This window comes from Clarias gariepinus, chromosome 9, assembly GCF_024256425.1.
Source record: "Clarias gariepinus isolate MV-2021 ecotype Netherlands chromosome 9, CGAR_prim_01v2, whole genome shotgun sequence".
NCBI classification, from domain to species: Eukaryota; Metazoa; Chordata; class Actinopteri; order Siluriformes; family Clariidae; genus Clarias; species Clarias gariepinus.
In genome coordinates this window covers 18,635,811-18,652,515 of record NC_071108.1, presented here as the reverse complement: position 1 = coordinate 18,652,515, position 16,705 = coordinate 18,635,811, and the positions used below count along the sequence as shown (strand labels likewise).

The window sequence follows — 16,705 nt, the reverse complement described above, 5'->3', positions numbered from 1 at the left end:
ATTTTGAAAGCCAGACGAATAGGACGGGCGTAAGCGGAAGTACTGCTTCTGGGGAAGAGCAACTTTGGAAAGGAAAGTTGACGCTCTGTGTAGAGTTGTGTCTTCACCTACGGGGTTTAAATAAAGGTTTAAGGAACAATTGAATAAAGTGTAGAGTATGGATTTTTGCGCAGGTACATGTTGTAGCACACGATGAGATGAACGAGGCTGTTCGAGAACAACAAGGCACTGACGGCATTATGCTGGTCAGGAACATAAAGGATGCAGCTACAGTAAGTGCTCAGCTCTCAGTTACACTGCCAGATCTGATTGTAAATAATAGCGATATGGATATCTAGTCAGTGATTCCTTCTGTTAAACACCTAGCATATGTACAGTTCTGGTTTACTGAATTCGGACACACCTAGACATCTGACTGTAACCGTGTATTTACAGAGTAGAGAGCTTACAGTCCTGTGACGCACAGTAGCTACTGTAGTACTGAAGCACTCAGACTGGGCGGTTTGTGGAGTTACACGCACATCTAGCTGTTCGCATTGTGTGAATTTCCTTTTGTTCTGTAGTTCACTTTTAGCGCATACTCCAGGGGATGTACTTTCTGGCGTGTCCTCTTTTTCCTTCCACTTTCGGTATCTTATCATATAACTCATCTGGGTTTGTATTTCTCCGCTCTTCGTCGCAGTTTTTCTAATGAGTGTGTATAACCTGAGCAGCGCTGCACGTCCTAATCCTGCTTTTAGCAATTCTCCAGCTGGCATGTGATAAACCACATGATTTAGCAGTAACACAGAGAATTCATTCAGTTTGTTTAGAGACTGCAGTGTCTTAGTCACGTGCTACAAATTGAAGGCTTTGCGGAATGACAATCTGATTATTAAAATAAAAATCATGGAATTTATCAACCTTTTAAAACATATAAGTAAGATGTAAAAAATACAGAAGGGACGAATTGTGTGATACATCACTAATTGTATACACACGTGTGTAGGCCTGTATAAAAGCAACAGCAAAAGAGTATACAAAAAGACAAAAATCCCTAAATTTTACCACAATTAAAAATATGACGAAATAACTGTTTGTTGTAGTATTAGTATATTGCGATCAACGATGAGCGGGCCCAAGCACACTGCGCCAACACCAACCGGGCGCACCAGAAAGACTAATGGCAGAGTGGTAACGTGCATTCAAAGCGGACATACCAATACCACCATTATGACCTAATTTTAGAAAAGGGGGAATTTTCTGTTTAGACCTTCAAAAAGAACCAGATGGTGGAAAAAAAGCATCACACTATGTCACTCAATGTGATGCCACTCACTTTAATGTCAAACAGGAAGTTATTAATCACTTTTAGACAAACGTTTAAGGCATCATTGCAGCTGACCTGTTTAAGATATCAAAAATCAGTTTATTGAGCTCACATAGGCCCAGTTTGTTGGCGATCGAATAAATCCCCTAGGTGGAATGCAAATCCATTGGGTGCATTTTGCAAACAACCCAAAATAACTGACTTCCTGTTGAGTAGAGCCTATGATAGGCAATGCAAAAGTTGTTCAGCTCAATGAGCTCTAAATGTGTACCAGGTGTTATGTGCATATGTGCAAATGTGTATGAGATGTGCAGCAAAATTTTGTATGTGACCAGCATCCTAATGGCAGCAGATTCCAACCTGTCCACCAATTCTCATGACTTTTTCAATCATGTTAAGACCCCCAAAAAGCGAATGTAAAACACTACAATGACATAGGGCTTGATGTCACAGTTTTGGGCCCTAAAAATGATAATCTTTAGAACAAGAGGGTCCTCACATACTATCACTACATAGGGCTGATGTCATAATGCTTGGGTCCTTTTAATAATAATAATAAATATGAACTAGAGAGGTAAATGTTCTAAAGAAAATGTGAGTGGTGCTTGCCGTGGCATCATAGTCATAGCTTAGAAGCCCTTAGAAGAGTCATAGCACCCCATTCCCGAATAAGCCGCACGATTTGACACCATATTCATGGCTCTACGACAGACGGTGTGGTACTAGTTACGAAAAAAAAGAAAAATAAATAAGCCTGCAAGACAACAATAGTAGTGCTTCGCAAGCACCACTAATAATATACAGGTGAAACTCAATAAATTTGAATATCGTGCAAAAGTTCATTAATTTCAGTAATGCAACTTAAAAGCTGACTTAAAATAGCTCAAAATAGCAACCTTTATACTATGTTCATATCTATTTGCAAATTCATGACTATAGTTAATAGCAACCTGTATATATTGTTTATCCATTGTAGATTTGTACTTATAGTTACTAGCAATCTGTATATTATGCTCACATATTATCATTCTGTAATAGTTATCCATAGCTCCCTGCACATATCCCTTTTAGTGTACTTAGAACTTATACCTTTATCCTGCACTTTCTGCTAATTGCTCTTCTGGTTAGATCTAAACTGCATTTCGTTGCCTTGTACTTGTACATGTGTAATGACATTAAAGTTGAATCTAATCTAATCTAAAAGGTAAAACTAATATATGAGAGTTCAAACTGTGATTTTTCATAATTGAGATGATTATGGCTTATAGCTTATGAAAACCCCAAATCCACAATCTCAGAAAATTATTGTGAAAAGGTTGAATATTCTAGGCTCAAAGTGTCCCACTCTAATCAGCTAATTAACCCATAACACATCCAAAGGGTTCCTAAGCCTTTTAATGGTCTCTCAGTCTGGTTTAGTAGGAAGCACAATCATAGGAAAGACTGTTGACCCGACAGTTGTGCAGAAAACCATCATTGACATCCTACATAAGGAGGGAAAAGCCTTAAAAGGTAATTGCAAAAGTATTTGGATGTTCCCAAAGTGCTGTATCAAAGCACAATAATAGAAAGTTATATGGAAGGTAAAAGTGTGGAAGAAAAAGTTGCACGTGCATGCGTGCGTGTGTGTGTGTGTAAATCTAAAGTAAGGAGCCTCTCCCCTCTTACACAATCACCCTTCCTCCATTCTTTTCACACACGCGCACACAGTGAAACGGTTTATCGAAAGAATAAACAAAAAAATCTCTCTAATGACACCCGAAGCCAAAACAAGAAGCGCATGCGTGAAACATGATACTCGGTACTCGTAAACCAAGACTTGTTCATTTTACAAATCAAAATGTATTAAAAATCTTTGCTCGTCTTGCGGAACACTCGCAAACCACATCGTTCGCAATCCAAGGTTTCACTGTAATATTTTAATTTTCTGAGATTGTGGATTTGGGGTTTTCAACAGCTGTATGCCATAATCATCTCAATTATGACAAATCACGGCTTGAACTATCTTGCTTTGCATGTAATGAGTCTATCTCGTATATTAGTTTCAGCTTTTCAGTTGCATTACTGAAATAAATTAACTTTTGCATGATATTCAAGTTTTTACCTTTTATCTGAGTTTCACCTGTACAAATATTTTATATACACTGCCCAGAGCTTTACATTGGATAATTACTGCAGTTGTTAATATGATTCACCTGACAAGTTATTTAACCCTTACCATGATCCTGATAAAGAGCTTCTCATTTCTTACACATTCATGTCAGGAGACACATCCTGTGGCCTGACAATGATGTTACTCCATTTTAGAAGGGTCAAATAACTGTCCTAAATCAAAGCAAAAAAAACAACATCTAAGGAGATTACTGAAACACATTAAAATTGGAATTTGGTTGCAATGTAAATGTTGTAAATGTTTGGTAAAATTAAACTTAAAAAAAACAAGTTAGATAGAGAGGCTATGTTTAATTATGGAAGAAAGTACATTGAGCACACACAGTACAAATAGAACTCAAGGGATTTGGAATAAACTGCTATGTAGCATTAAGAAAACCATTTATCAGTGAGGCTAATGGGGGAAAAAAATATTCATTTTGCCAGGGAGCATAAAGAATAGACCCTGAAACTTTGGAAATAGGTCATGTGGTCTGATAAGTCCAGATTTACCCTGTTCCAGAGTGATGGGTGCATTAGAGTGATTGAAGGAGCATGAGACAACTTTTTCACACATGGATTGTTGGGTCCAGACCTTAACCACATTGAGAATCTTTGGGATGCTGGAGAAGGCTTTATGCAGCAGTCCGAATCTCCCATCATTAATACAAGGTCTTTGGAAGAAATTAATGCCACTCTTGACGAAAATAAATTTTGTGACATTGCAAATGCTTATCAAAATTATGCCATGGCTGTGAACAAAGTAAAAGGCGATCCAATAAAATATTAGTTTATCCATTTTGTAGTTCTGGTCTGCAATGCTATATTTTAGAAGTACTTTTTATGATACATTAAGCAATTTAAGTTTCCATGCTGCTTGTCTCTAGCCCTATGTTCACATTTGAAACATACAAAGCGACCACACATTTCCTGTTTGCAACACAGAGCTGTCGTTTGGCAACAGCAGCAAGATACACAATGATCATGACAAGCAACATTTTTACTTGATTTTATCAATTCCTATGCGAATTACACTTGATGCTGTAATGTGACAAATGTAGTTTAAACAGTCATGCTCATACATAAATGTGAATACATTTTTTATTATATTTCTGGGATACTACTATTTAAAATCTGAATTTAAATCTACAGGTTACACTTACGAGTAGCAATAGTAGTGGTCACCACATGCCCACAAAAGACAAACTGTAGGAGTGAGGTTTAATTTCCCGTTTGCTAGTGAGAAAGAAACAAACACTTGTTTTGCCAAAGTCATACAAAACACCATCGCTGCAGTGATATTGGGCTTTACGGCAACTGTTTATTTATTTATTTATTTGTCAGACAACAACAAACACTTTAATGAAACAATGACTGAGTGTCAAATCAAAACCATTACTTAGCCCTTGTTCAGACTACAGTCCTATCTCATTTGTTTTTCAAATCAGATTTTAGAACTGACTGTACACACTGTTATTTAAAAGTAATAAGATTGGATTTAGTTCTGTTCAGACTGGCATCCCAAATCTAATACATTGTTGACCTACCAGCAATGGTTGTCCATCTGAATTTCGTTTTTTACACTAGGCAAGAAAGTTCTCCATATATCCCTCTGTTTCTGTACATTTTATTCCTGCTTTGCCTGAACTAATCCATCCTCTGAAAGTGCTATAAGATATTTTACTTAATCCTCTGTCTAGGGCCTATGTGTTCTTCATTTTTACAATGTCCACTTCATATTGCACGTGACGTACTGGACAGTTTGAAATCCAGTTTGAGCGGGTAGACTTTCCAGACTTAGACACCTCTTTAACATAGTTATCACATTTGAATCTAATTTCAAGCCACCTTTGGGTGTGAGTCTAATTGAATCTGTTTAGACTACCTGAAAGAAATTGGATTCTAAACTGATTCTATTTTAGATATTGAATTCAATTTTATTTGTATAGCGCTTTTAACAATTGTCATTGTCGCAAAGCAGCATTACACAATCAAAAGAATTATTTAAGTTTGTATGGAATGTAAATGTGTATGAATCACAATATATGTAGTCTGAACAAAGCTTTAGTGTATTAGTACATCCCTTAGGACAGATTTTTAAAAAATGTTTTTTCCTTCACAGCGCAAAATTGGTCGGGCAAAGGTGACCCATGCTGTTGTGGTCATCTTTTTGGAATTCTTCTCCTGGGGTCTCCTTACAACACCAATGTTGACTGTAAGTAGTGCATCACAGAAAGATGATTAGATGTAATCGAAAACCGTGATTTAAAAAAAAAATTCTTTTTTATCCATTATATGTTGCACATATACTTATGCATGGGACTCGGGTAAGATAAGACTCCAGGATACTCAGTTAACAAGGGGACAAAATGCTCCACAGGGCACACAGGAAACAGTAAAGCAAATTCTCAGTGGTTTCTTAAATACATAAAATAAGATTTTTTTATATATATATTAGTAAAACAAAAGTATAATTCAATTTCCTTTGTTAGGAAACCTTTGCTTTTACATAGATTATCAGTCTTTTTGTGTAAAAATGTAGCCTACTCAAAAAGGGAAAAAAATTCCAGTCATTCCACTTTTTTTTTTTTTTTTTTTAACCTGGCTACTGCACCAACAAAAGCATTACTAATTACTGTATTAACTTTAGAATATCAATTAATTAATTGTATTTTAGTCAAATTTTAGGTGTATTCACAACCTGGCATTTTGGCTTTGTCCCTTTTCTCAGGTGCTACGTGAAACATTTCCACAGCACACGTTCCTCATAAATGGGCTTATTCAAGGAGTCAAGGTGAAAATAGTTTTGCATGATTTGGTGGATACATATTTGCAGATAAATGCCTTAACTAGCTGTACTATTTTTAAACATGTATCATAATTTTTCTTTTTATGCCCATTTAGGAGCTTATTGTCTTAATTTTATTCTGTGCCACTATATACAGCAATGAATAACTTAAACATGTATTTCTGTCAGCGAATAACATGTCCATTAATAAAAATATAGTAACAGATTTGTGCTCTGTGACAGGGATTGCTGTCTTTTATGAGTGCCCCACTGATTGGAGCCTTGTCCGATGTATGGGGCAGGAAGTCCTTCTTGCTGTTGACAGTGTTTTTCACCTGTGCCCCGATCCCACTGATGAGGATAAGCCCACGGTAGGAGTTATGGCTCAGCCAACACTGAGCTCTTTGTGTGCTATCACATGCCTATCATGTGAGTGTATCCCTTTGTAAAGATTACTGCCCACTGCAGGTCTGTTCTAGATCAGAGACATGACTGCTGTAATCTCTTAGAGAGGATGTATTTTAAATAAGACTCTAGTACTTTAGCTTGGATCTGCTTGGAGTTCTTTAAATGACAGAATATTTTTATATATGGTAATGACCTCTAAAACTCACACAGGAGAAACGAGCCAGCATTTCTGACCCCTGACTAAAATTATATTTACTTGTTTTTGTTTTTTATTCTAGGTGGTATTTTGCCCTTATTTCAGTATCTGGGGTCTTCTCAGTCACCTTCTCAGTTATATTTGCATATGTGGCAGATATTACAGAAGAGAATGAAAGAAGCACAGCATACGGATTGGTAAGAGTGTACACTCGCATTATTTAAATAAACTCACAAATTCTTAATATACTTTGAAAATGAAGATTGCACATATAACACATTTAAACACATCATTTGTGCACATCAACACAAGGCCGCTTCAGTTGAACAAAGTAGATCATATAGAAATGTTTTGGACATGTAAGATTGCTTGCATGTGTGCATATTTAGTCATGCATCTATCAGGGGAGAAGGTCCTTAGTTAGGGAGGTGACCAAGAAAGCAATGGTCACTTTGTAAGAGCTCCAAAGGTCCTCCATGGAGAGAGAAGAACCTTCCAGAAGGACAATCATCTCTGCAGCAAGACTTACAGTTGACTTACTTAAGTTGGCAAATAAGTTGCCATTCTCCAATGGTAGTGGCCAATGTTTTTTCTGATGTGTTGCATCGATTTTGCACTGGTTAATTTTTGTACTTAAAGGTTACCAGCTGCAGCTTTGGGCAAGATCCAATATCTGGCACTATATTACCACCCAAAACCGCTCCCTTCGTCACAGTGCTACACTGAGGCATGGTGTAGGGAGTGAGGAAGAGCTAGGAGGCTGTTCAGTCCAGCCAAAGGATATCCAAAAGATAGATAGCTGATAACTCACTTGCTTAGGGATTTCCACCTAAAACTTTTATACTGACAAAATAAAACATCTTTCACATGAGTACTGTGTCCATGACAAAATATTCACTATCATACATGACTGGAATATAGTATACGCCATTCATTCCCTATCATGTTTGTTACAGAGGAAAAACGTTTAGCATGGTTGTGTGTGTGTGTGTATATGTGTATATATATATATATATATATATATATATATATATATATATATATACTGGGAGATACAGAGGTCAGTAATGTAAGGCTGAAACAGGATCAGAAACCAGATAAACAGGAAATAAAGCAATGTGACGCAGAAATCACATCCTTTTTTTACCTGATGAATGCATCCTGCAGCCTGGACTGCCACTACCACAGGTAGTGGATAAGGAATTGGTCAGGTTTAAAAGTCTCATAGTATATACAGTATAACAAATTAAAAGGCAAGAGGTTTTACTTTGTTTATTTCTGAGACTGGGTGCAGCCATTGGGATTTGATGTCAGATTTAAAACTCAGATTTGAGAAGAAAACCTTGTTGACTTTTTAGTTGCAGTGACATTTTATGTCACCATGGTCATCATTTAACGTCATCGTCTATAACAGTATTCATTTTCATTATTATCATGTTTTTTTATTATTAAAAAAAAAAAGTTACTGCTTTTTTTTCCCAAGCTCTATTTCTATGCATACCTTTTTATCAACTTATGTTCTTCCAAAAAAGAAGTTTAATAATTATTTGTAAAGTCAAAAAATAAGATTTTGATTTGCATTTTTTGCTCAGCCCTCGTCACAACTCCATGCAGTACAGTTATCTAATATTCTAATATTTCATGGATCTCTGTATGTGATTAAAAACTAATATGTACCAGTGTATTTACTAATTTCACTGACTATTACTGTATTCATTTGTTTCAGGTATCAGCAACATTTGCTGCCAGTTTAGTTACAAGTCCTGCTATAGGAGCCTATCTATCTGCCAATTATGGAGACAGTGTGGTGGTGCTGGTGGCCACCATCGTTGCTGTAGCTGATATTCTTTTCATACTCCTCATTGTACCTGAGTCCCTGCCAGACAAAATGAGGCTGTCATCATGGGGGTTTCCAATTTCTTGGGAACAGGCTGACCCTTTTGCTGTGAGTTATAAATGTTTTATATGTTTTAAAATCTATTCATGTCTTGATATTTATATGTAAATGTGCACATTTGGTAGCAGAGTTAAAAAAACAAAACAACAACAAAAAAAATGCTGTATTCAGACTTGAAACCCCTGAGCTCAAACTAAGGGTAGACTTTCAGAACTACTGATTGTAGTGTACCAGGGCACACCTTGGTAACAAGTTAGTCATATATTCCTGTATTTTTAATTACTTAAAATCCAATAGATGCCATGTTGCGACTTAACACATCTAGATGTGGTGATGAAAAGATAAGTATAATTAAAGCAGACATTTTAATGTCCTACCTTTTGATCTCAAACATTAATATCTTCAGTGTATAGCAAAATTGACCTTGCCATTCCAGTGCACTCAAACTATATACAATTTGGTCCATAAGTATTTGGACAATGATTTATTTATTTTTGTAAGCTTTACAATGGGTTTGAAATGAAGGAGAGAATATGTGATAGACGTGTAGACTTTTAGCTTTAATTCACAGGATTTCACAAAAATATTGGAATCATGTATTTCGTACAAAAAATAAAAAGTAATTGGACGATTGTGTGATGTGCTGTTTCATGGCAAGGTGTTGCCTTTTTTCTTGTTGTTTCATGACAAATTAGTGTAGATGAGAATGTAGAATTTGCATTAAGTAGCTGTTTAAGAGAATGCTTCATATGCAGTCCAAAGAGGTGCTAATCCAAGTAAAGAAGACCATCATTAGGCAAAAATAGCCCTTTCAGAGAAAAAGCAGAACTTTTAGAAGAGCCAGATAAGCAATTTGGTACATTCTTAAAAAGTTATGCACTGATTGGCTTAGCAACACCTAAAGGAATAGACCTAAAAGAAGAAACCAAGGAAGAAGTAGGGGTATTATTTTCAAAGTCTACAATCAGGTCTAAGCAAGATTCTTTAGACAGAATAAACTAAGATTTCTGTGTACTAGAATTATACGAGAAGATATTGAGAAGAAAATAATGGTCTAATGATCCAAAGAATAGTGGAGTATGTGTTATATGTGCTGAGGGTAGTGTTATGGCATGAGTATGTATGACTACCAATGTAACGGGATGACTGATGTTTATTGATGACGTGTGCTCTGATAGTCAGTCACTTGACCTTAACCTAGCCAAGCATGCCTTTTACTTACTCAAGGCAGATAGACCCATAAACAGGCAGCAGCTGAAGGCGGCTTCAGTAATGGTCTGGTATAACATCTCAGGAGGAAACTGAGTATTTGTTGATATCCCTGGGTATGACTTAAAGTTATCATTGACTGCAAATGATTTGCACATTCGTTTAAAAAAAATTTTGTTAGTTATTTTGTCCACTTTTGAGCATTCTAAAATACAGGGACTATGTAAAAATGTCTATAAATCCTAAAGGGTTAAAGTAATATTAAACCCCTTGTATAAAAGCTGAATGTCTACACTTGATTGCTTTATTTTAGATCTATGTGGTAGTGGACAAAGGCAAAATTAGAGTTTGTGTCATTCATCAAATAATTGTGTAATCTGGGGACTTATTATTCCTGCTCTTTGCTTTCACAGTCTTTAAGAAAAGTGGGTAAGGACCCCACAGTGCTTCTCATATGTGTCACGGTTTTTCTGTCGTACCTTCCGGAGGCAGGACAGTATTCCAGCTTTTTCTTATACCTACGACAGGCAAGTGACGTTTTAGTAACAGTTGAGATTTGTTTAGTGTTTTAATCATTATTTACAGTATAGCTGATTTAAGTAACCTACATACTAAACATTTAAAAAAGTTTACTTTATGCAGTTTTGAATTCATTAAATATGTTTATGTTTTACAGGTTATTAACTTCTCATTACCATCAATTGCAGCATTTATAGCAATGGTTGGAATCCTGTCTATTATAGCACAGGTACTGTGCCATTTCAATCACTCTTTGTAGCTAAAGCACATGCATAAAAATACTATTCAATCATATCAACAAAAGTTATTATTTCTGTCTAGAACTGGGAATATTAGCAAAAAGAAACTGTGATTATCACACGTTTGATGCTCATGCTATAAACATGTTTTAATTCCATTTAGGTTGTTGTTGCATGTAATGTAAATGTTGTATGAAATCCAAGAATTAGATTTATACATGATTAATTTTAGATCATATAATAAAGTATAGTGTGTGGTAGCTTGTGTTAGTTTTTATGAAGTAAATGCAACATTTGTGCACGGGAACTTAAAATGTTTAATATAGCTAAAATTAATCCAGACTATTTCAGTTGTAACTTTTAAGTCACAGCTTCTTGTACTTGATGAGGTTTGTTTGTTCCCCGAGTCACAAATCGATGTAACTCATTATTCTAAAATACTTGCAGGTTAATGCGTCTGGTGTATTTATTTTTGACAATCTCTGATGTAGTTGTTTTGTAGGATATTTTACGTATCCTCAAGCTACTCTTTGTATGCGTTCTTGTACTTTTTTTTTTTGGGGGGTGGAAAAAAGAAATCTGCTCCATCTTTTGTTTAAGCGATAGTGATTTAACTATTTATGTCTTTTTGGTAGTGTTTATTGGTAATCCCGCCCTGATTAGAAGTTGTCCATGAGATACTGACAAAAGACAATTCTTCCCTTGAATTTCACCCTGCTGTCAAAAAGCCAGGCAACTCAGAGGATAACTGAAATTGACATGAGAGGGAGCCACAGCTTATCAAAACAGTCCACATCATATGCTTGGTTATCTTGTAGGCAGACACACTGAAATGTAATAATATTACTAATAATAACCAGTATATTATTATTATTATTATTATTATTATTAGTGGTACTAGTAGTATTACTATCTGCAGATAACCAAAAAGTTTCCCCTTGCCATGGCTTTAGGGAAGTTAGTCTGAAAAGCAATTTTTTTGGCACCAATAATTTCTTCTTGCTAGCAGATGTAGCATTCCAATGATGACACATAGCCAATAAATTTTTTTATTTCCTTCACCATAAAAGGATACAAATTTGTCTCTCTCTAAAGTCACAAGCACAGCTCTTCCAGTTAAAATTTGGGAAAACCCCTACTACGGCTATCATGAGGCAGGTCGATATTTGCTCCTGGTTTGTGGCAGTACTGGCTTTCACGGCAAGGACATTGGTCCCCCTCATTTTCCCCCCTTTCCATATCTTTTGTTTGTATGCACTCATTTAAAGGAATCCAAATGTCTATAAATAAAAACGTGAATAAAAAATATATTCACATATAAAAGTGAATTTTGCAAATTAGGTCCACTTTAATGTCATTCCCATTGTTCAGATTGTCAGCCATTACCTGAAGAACAGCCATAAATGCATGACAATTTTAATGAATCACAATGCACTTTACTAGTCACCAGTCTTATTTAAGTCTCTAAAGGGAGGTTCATGCAGCCAGTCTTAAAGGTGTAAACAGGCATATGTAACATCTTTTCTTAATCGGTTTGTTTGAAATTCAAGCTTTATGTTAAGTGTAATAAAAAAATAATTATATACGTAAACTGTTTACATGGATTATTGCAAAATAGTGAAATCCAGTGTGTGGTAAAAGGCGATACTTTTGGTTTTTAATCTGATAAATTTTAGTAGTTTTTAATATTTTTATAATTAAATGCTACTAATGATTGACCCATTGCCCTCTTTTCAGACTTTACTCCTGAGTTTGCTGATGAAAAAAATTGGAAGTAAGAATACTATGTTACTGGGACTTGGATTTCAGCTCCTCCAGCTAGCCTGGTACGGCTTTGGGTCAGAAACATGGTATGTTTGATCATAAAATGATCGTATCTATGATGATCAGTTATTTTATGGTTTTAAATGAAACCGTCACGTTTCTGTTACAATGATTGCAGGATGATGTGGTCAGCTGGAACTGTGGCTGCTATGTCGAGTATCACCTTCCCTACAATAAGTGCTCTGGTGTCCCACATTACAGATCAGGGCCAGCAGGGTAAGAGAATATCAGGCCTACTACTTTACTACTGAGACTCAGTCTCATGATTGCATTATGCTTGAAATATTATTCTACATATCATGTTTTTTTATGACCATATCTTTAAAAACTGCATGGCCAAAAAAGGCATACACATTTTTATGGTCTTTTATGGCCAGTTCATGTGTGAAAATGATTGATTCCTCAATGCTTCCAAAACCACTTTTTCACAATTTGTCATGGAATGTGGGTGCATCACTTTACTTCTTACCCTCATGGATCCATGGCTCTGGAATACTATTTTACTGTTAAATATAGCTGTGATTTTCTACTGTTGATTTATTTTTTTCTTCTTTTTTTTTCACCAAGTGTTCAAGTGATGAAAGTCATTTAGCATTAACATATTTCCAGCTGTCAATTAAGTTGACAAATTACCATTTTACTTCCAGGTTTTAATAATATGTTGGACCTGGACAGTTTTAATCCCAGTTTCAGTAATTTCTTTAATCTCAGTAGTTATTTTCTTTGCTTGATGCAGGCCCTTCCAAAACTGCAATTTTGTTTGTCCAGGCCATATATGAAATTAAGTTGTACAAAATGGTCACTTTGTTGCAAAAAAAACTGTAAGAAATGTTTGTGTTTCACCAACAGCAAACAAATTACCATACATATAAATTATTTGTAGAAAGTACTTCATTATACCCCACAATGTTTTGTAAGGGGTAAATTTTTAGGCTCTGCTATTTTATTGGTGTTTTTCATGTAGGTGCAGTGCAGGGAATGATAACTGGGATTAGGGGACTGTGCAATGGACTTGGTCCAGCTGTCTTTGGATTTATCTTTTTTTTCTTCAATGTGGAACTGAATGACATTGAGCCACTGGACAATGATCAATCTTCAGCTGTCAGCAATGAGGTATGAATTTTATAAAAATCAACCTTAGTGTTATTTGATCAGTAGCTGTAATATACTCACAATGTGTTATTTGGTCTTTGCTGTGGACATATGGAGCAAAAGAGTACTGAAACAGATATAACATACATTACCATTACTAAAATAAAAACATTTAAAGTGTTATTTTCCACCAAATAGCATTTTAGTATATACTGTATACAATATATAAAAAACAATGCCCAACCAAATGCACTATACCTTTCACAGATTTGAGACCCCAGTTTTGTATATAAATATAACTATATATTAAAAATAAATGGCAATAAGAATTGGATCAATGTTTAAGTAATAAATTACATTGAATAAATCCTAAAGTTAGAACAAAACAAACATTTCATTTAATAATAATAAGAATTTCATACAAGTAAGAAATAAGAATAAGAATTTGTACAAGATACAGGATAGGAGACACACCGAAGTTACATACATTTTTACTATCTATAGAAAATTTATCATGTAAAAACCCTCTGTCCATTTAGACTGTAATTATTCTACTCCTGTGAGGAACTTGTTTTATTCTGTTGACAAAAGCTTTTAACCAAGTAAATCCAAATTAAATATAAAAGTTCTTTTAAAAAAAAAAAGAATCAACACCTTATCTAGTTTTAATTTTGAATAATTAAAACTGGTTCTCGCCGTGAATACAGCTATAGAATCAAGTCAAACAGGGGAATAGCGAAAATGCTGTGTGGCACAATAATTCTAAAATCGACTATACATAGCCTAAATGTGCCAGGATTTGTAATAGAACAGAATTGTTTCAGAAACTATACCATGAACACACAAATCCATATTAGACATTATTAAATTAGTAAATAATTGCTTATGTGAGATGCTATTTAACTCTCGTCTTTACATTTAATTTCATACCGCTGCTTAACCTAATGTCTAACATCTTTTCTTATAGAAATCAGTCATTCCGGGCCCTCCCTTCCTGTTCGGAGCCTGTACTGTTCTTCTAGCAATGTTTGTTGCCTGCTTCATCCCAGAACGCCGTAGTGTGGTGGTAAAAACCTGCAGCACACGGGTTTCCCCTGTTGGTGGAACACACTGTAACAGTTCTTCTCCTGGCAGTGACGAGGACATTGAGCCTCTTTTGCAGGACAGCAGCATGTAGCCCACTGATACTACCTGAAGCCTCAGCTTTTTTTCCCCCCTTTTAAATTTTTTTGTTTTGAAAGATGCAAGAAATATAGGTCCAAGAAAACATGAGATATGGAATGACATGATATAGTAATACTCTACGGAATCATATTCTTTATATATATATATATATATATATATATATATATATATATATATATATATATAACGCATTTGTCTCAAACTGAGCTATTTAAAATTTTTAAATGTTTTAACATAAGGCTTTGGTTATGTTTGCCAGCTGAGATGTATTAATGTCATGCTCTTAGTTAAAAATGTGCCTTCACTATGCATTTGCAAAGTTTTTTATTATTATTATTTTGTTATTAAGTCTCTGCTGAATGTATATGATGTACTATAGGTCAATGATGTCCTTAATTTTTTAAATGTGTAGCACTGTAATAATCTTCTATTAAAGAACACCTGAAAGACAATCTTTATATGAAAACTATGGTAATTAACTTCCTATAATTAAATCTTAATGTTCGTAGTTTGACATATTTAACATATACTAAGCAACTACTAAACTGGCCACAGTGCAGCTTTATTGTTTGACCTACAGAGTGAATTCACAAGCATTGTCATACTTCAGCTTATGTAATATGTTATACTAGTCAAGGAACAGTAAATGAAAAGTATATAGCATAAGGCAAACAATTGTCACAAGCTGGCCTAAATAGTTCTTTCAGTTTGTAAATTCTTTAACTGGTACATGTATGTACAAAAGGGGCATTTATTTCCCTGTATAAGACTATTTAACTGTACTTGTATATCTTCTGCTTGTGGTCATGTCTCAAAGGATATCTGCTACCTCAGTCTTTAACATTGAGCTTGGATGAAACCTATATAATTCTTGATACTCGATATTCAAATGATATCAATTCACCCAATCTCAGCAAACAAAATTTTTATTATTGCTTTTATACATGGAACCCAGACATTCCTGATCATCATGTATATGTTGCTGATGTGTATAATGCTTAAAATGCTATAAACAAGTAAAATTAATATACGATGATCTGTAATACACATGCTACTGACAAGCAGTATACAAGTGTGATGCTTAAGACAGTCACACAATTTATTTATTTAGTTTTACATTTTTGTTTTCATGCTTTTCATTTAATCTTAACCATATTGAATCATAATTTACATTATTTAATACAGTATATGCGCCCTATTAACACTGTTGTTGCATGGATGTATTTAAAATGCCATGAAATACTTTTTATACTAGAATAAGTGGCATATTTTACCTGCAAAAGCATACTAGAAAAGCACTGTGTAGTTTCATTTGGTAAAATTTTAAGGCCTTGAAATGTACAAACATAATGTCAAATATAGTTTTATTAATGTATACAGCTATCAAAGTAGTTTGTGCAAACTGAATGTTTGTATATACTTATCTACTAAAATATATGTATATAAGAATCTAAGCAAAAAAGTGTTTTTTAAACCTTTGCAAGAGTTACTGATGTACTTTGTATGCAGATAACAGATGCTTTTGCGTATGGAGTCTTTGCTCAATGCTGTTCCTTGACATTTGTGGTAAAGCAAATGATTGCATCAGTTAAAAATGATTTGTAGATGATTTGTTGCTATTATTGGGCTAGAATGAGGCAGTGAATTGTATTACAAAGGGTTGGTTTAGATGAGGTTAGCCTCTTACCTGTGCAGTATTTGTTCACTAATGGGCTGAAAAGGAGACGATAACAGCATGCCTGTTCACTTTTTAATAAAATAAAAACAAAATACAAACACAAAATACAAATCACCGCTCTCAATACATGTTAAATCCATAAATGGTTATTCACATTACACAATGAGAAACATTTAAAAAACAATCTCAATAGACCATTGTCCAGCAATA

General features: G+C 34.8%; 1 protein-coding gene across 1 annotated transcript; it reads left to right on the top strand.

Annotated features, from left to right (window-relative positions):
• The first annotated feature begins 40 nt into the window (after nt 1-40).
• mfsd14bb (major facilitator superfamily domain containing 14Bb) lies at nt 41-15,317 on the top strand. The gene is made up of 12 exons (XM_053503285.1): nt 41-272; nt 5,583-5,675; nt 6,192-6,254; nt 6,492-6,619; nt 6,935-7,049; nt 8,579-8,797; nt 10,372-10,485; nt 10,635-10,706; nt 12,454-12,566; nt 12,659-12,756; nt 13,505-13,653; nt 14,600-15,317. The coding sequence occupies exons 1-12, from the start codon at nt 198-200 to the stop codon at nt 14,807-14,809; spliced, it is 1,449 nt and encodes a 482-aa protein (XP_053359260.1). The 5' UTR covers nt 41-197; the 3' UTR covers nt 14,810-15,317.
• The last annotated feature ends 1,388 nt before the right edge of the window (nt 15,318-16,705 follow it).

Bases quoted from the DNA above. Each gene is read 5' to 3' on its own strand.
- mfsd14bb (XM_053503285.1), top strand. From the start codon at position 198: ATGAACGAGGCTGTTCGAGAACAACAAGGCACTGACGGCATTATGCTG. The intron at 6,255-6,491 runs GTGAAAATAGTT...GCTCTGTGACAG, and splicing joins GGCTTATTCAAGGAGTCAAG to GGATTGCTGTCTTTTATGAG. The intron at 8,798-10,371 runs GTGAGTTATAAA...TTGCTTTCACAG, and splicing joins AACAGGCTGACCCTTTTGCT to TCTTTAAGAAAAGTGGGTAA.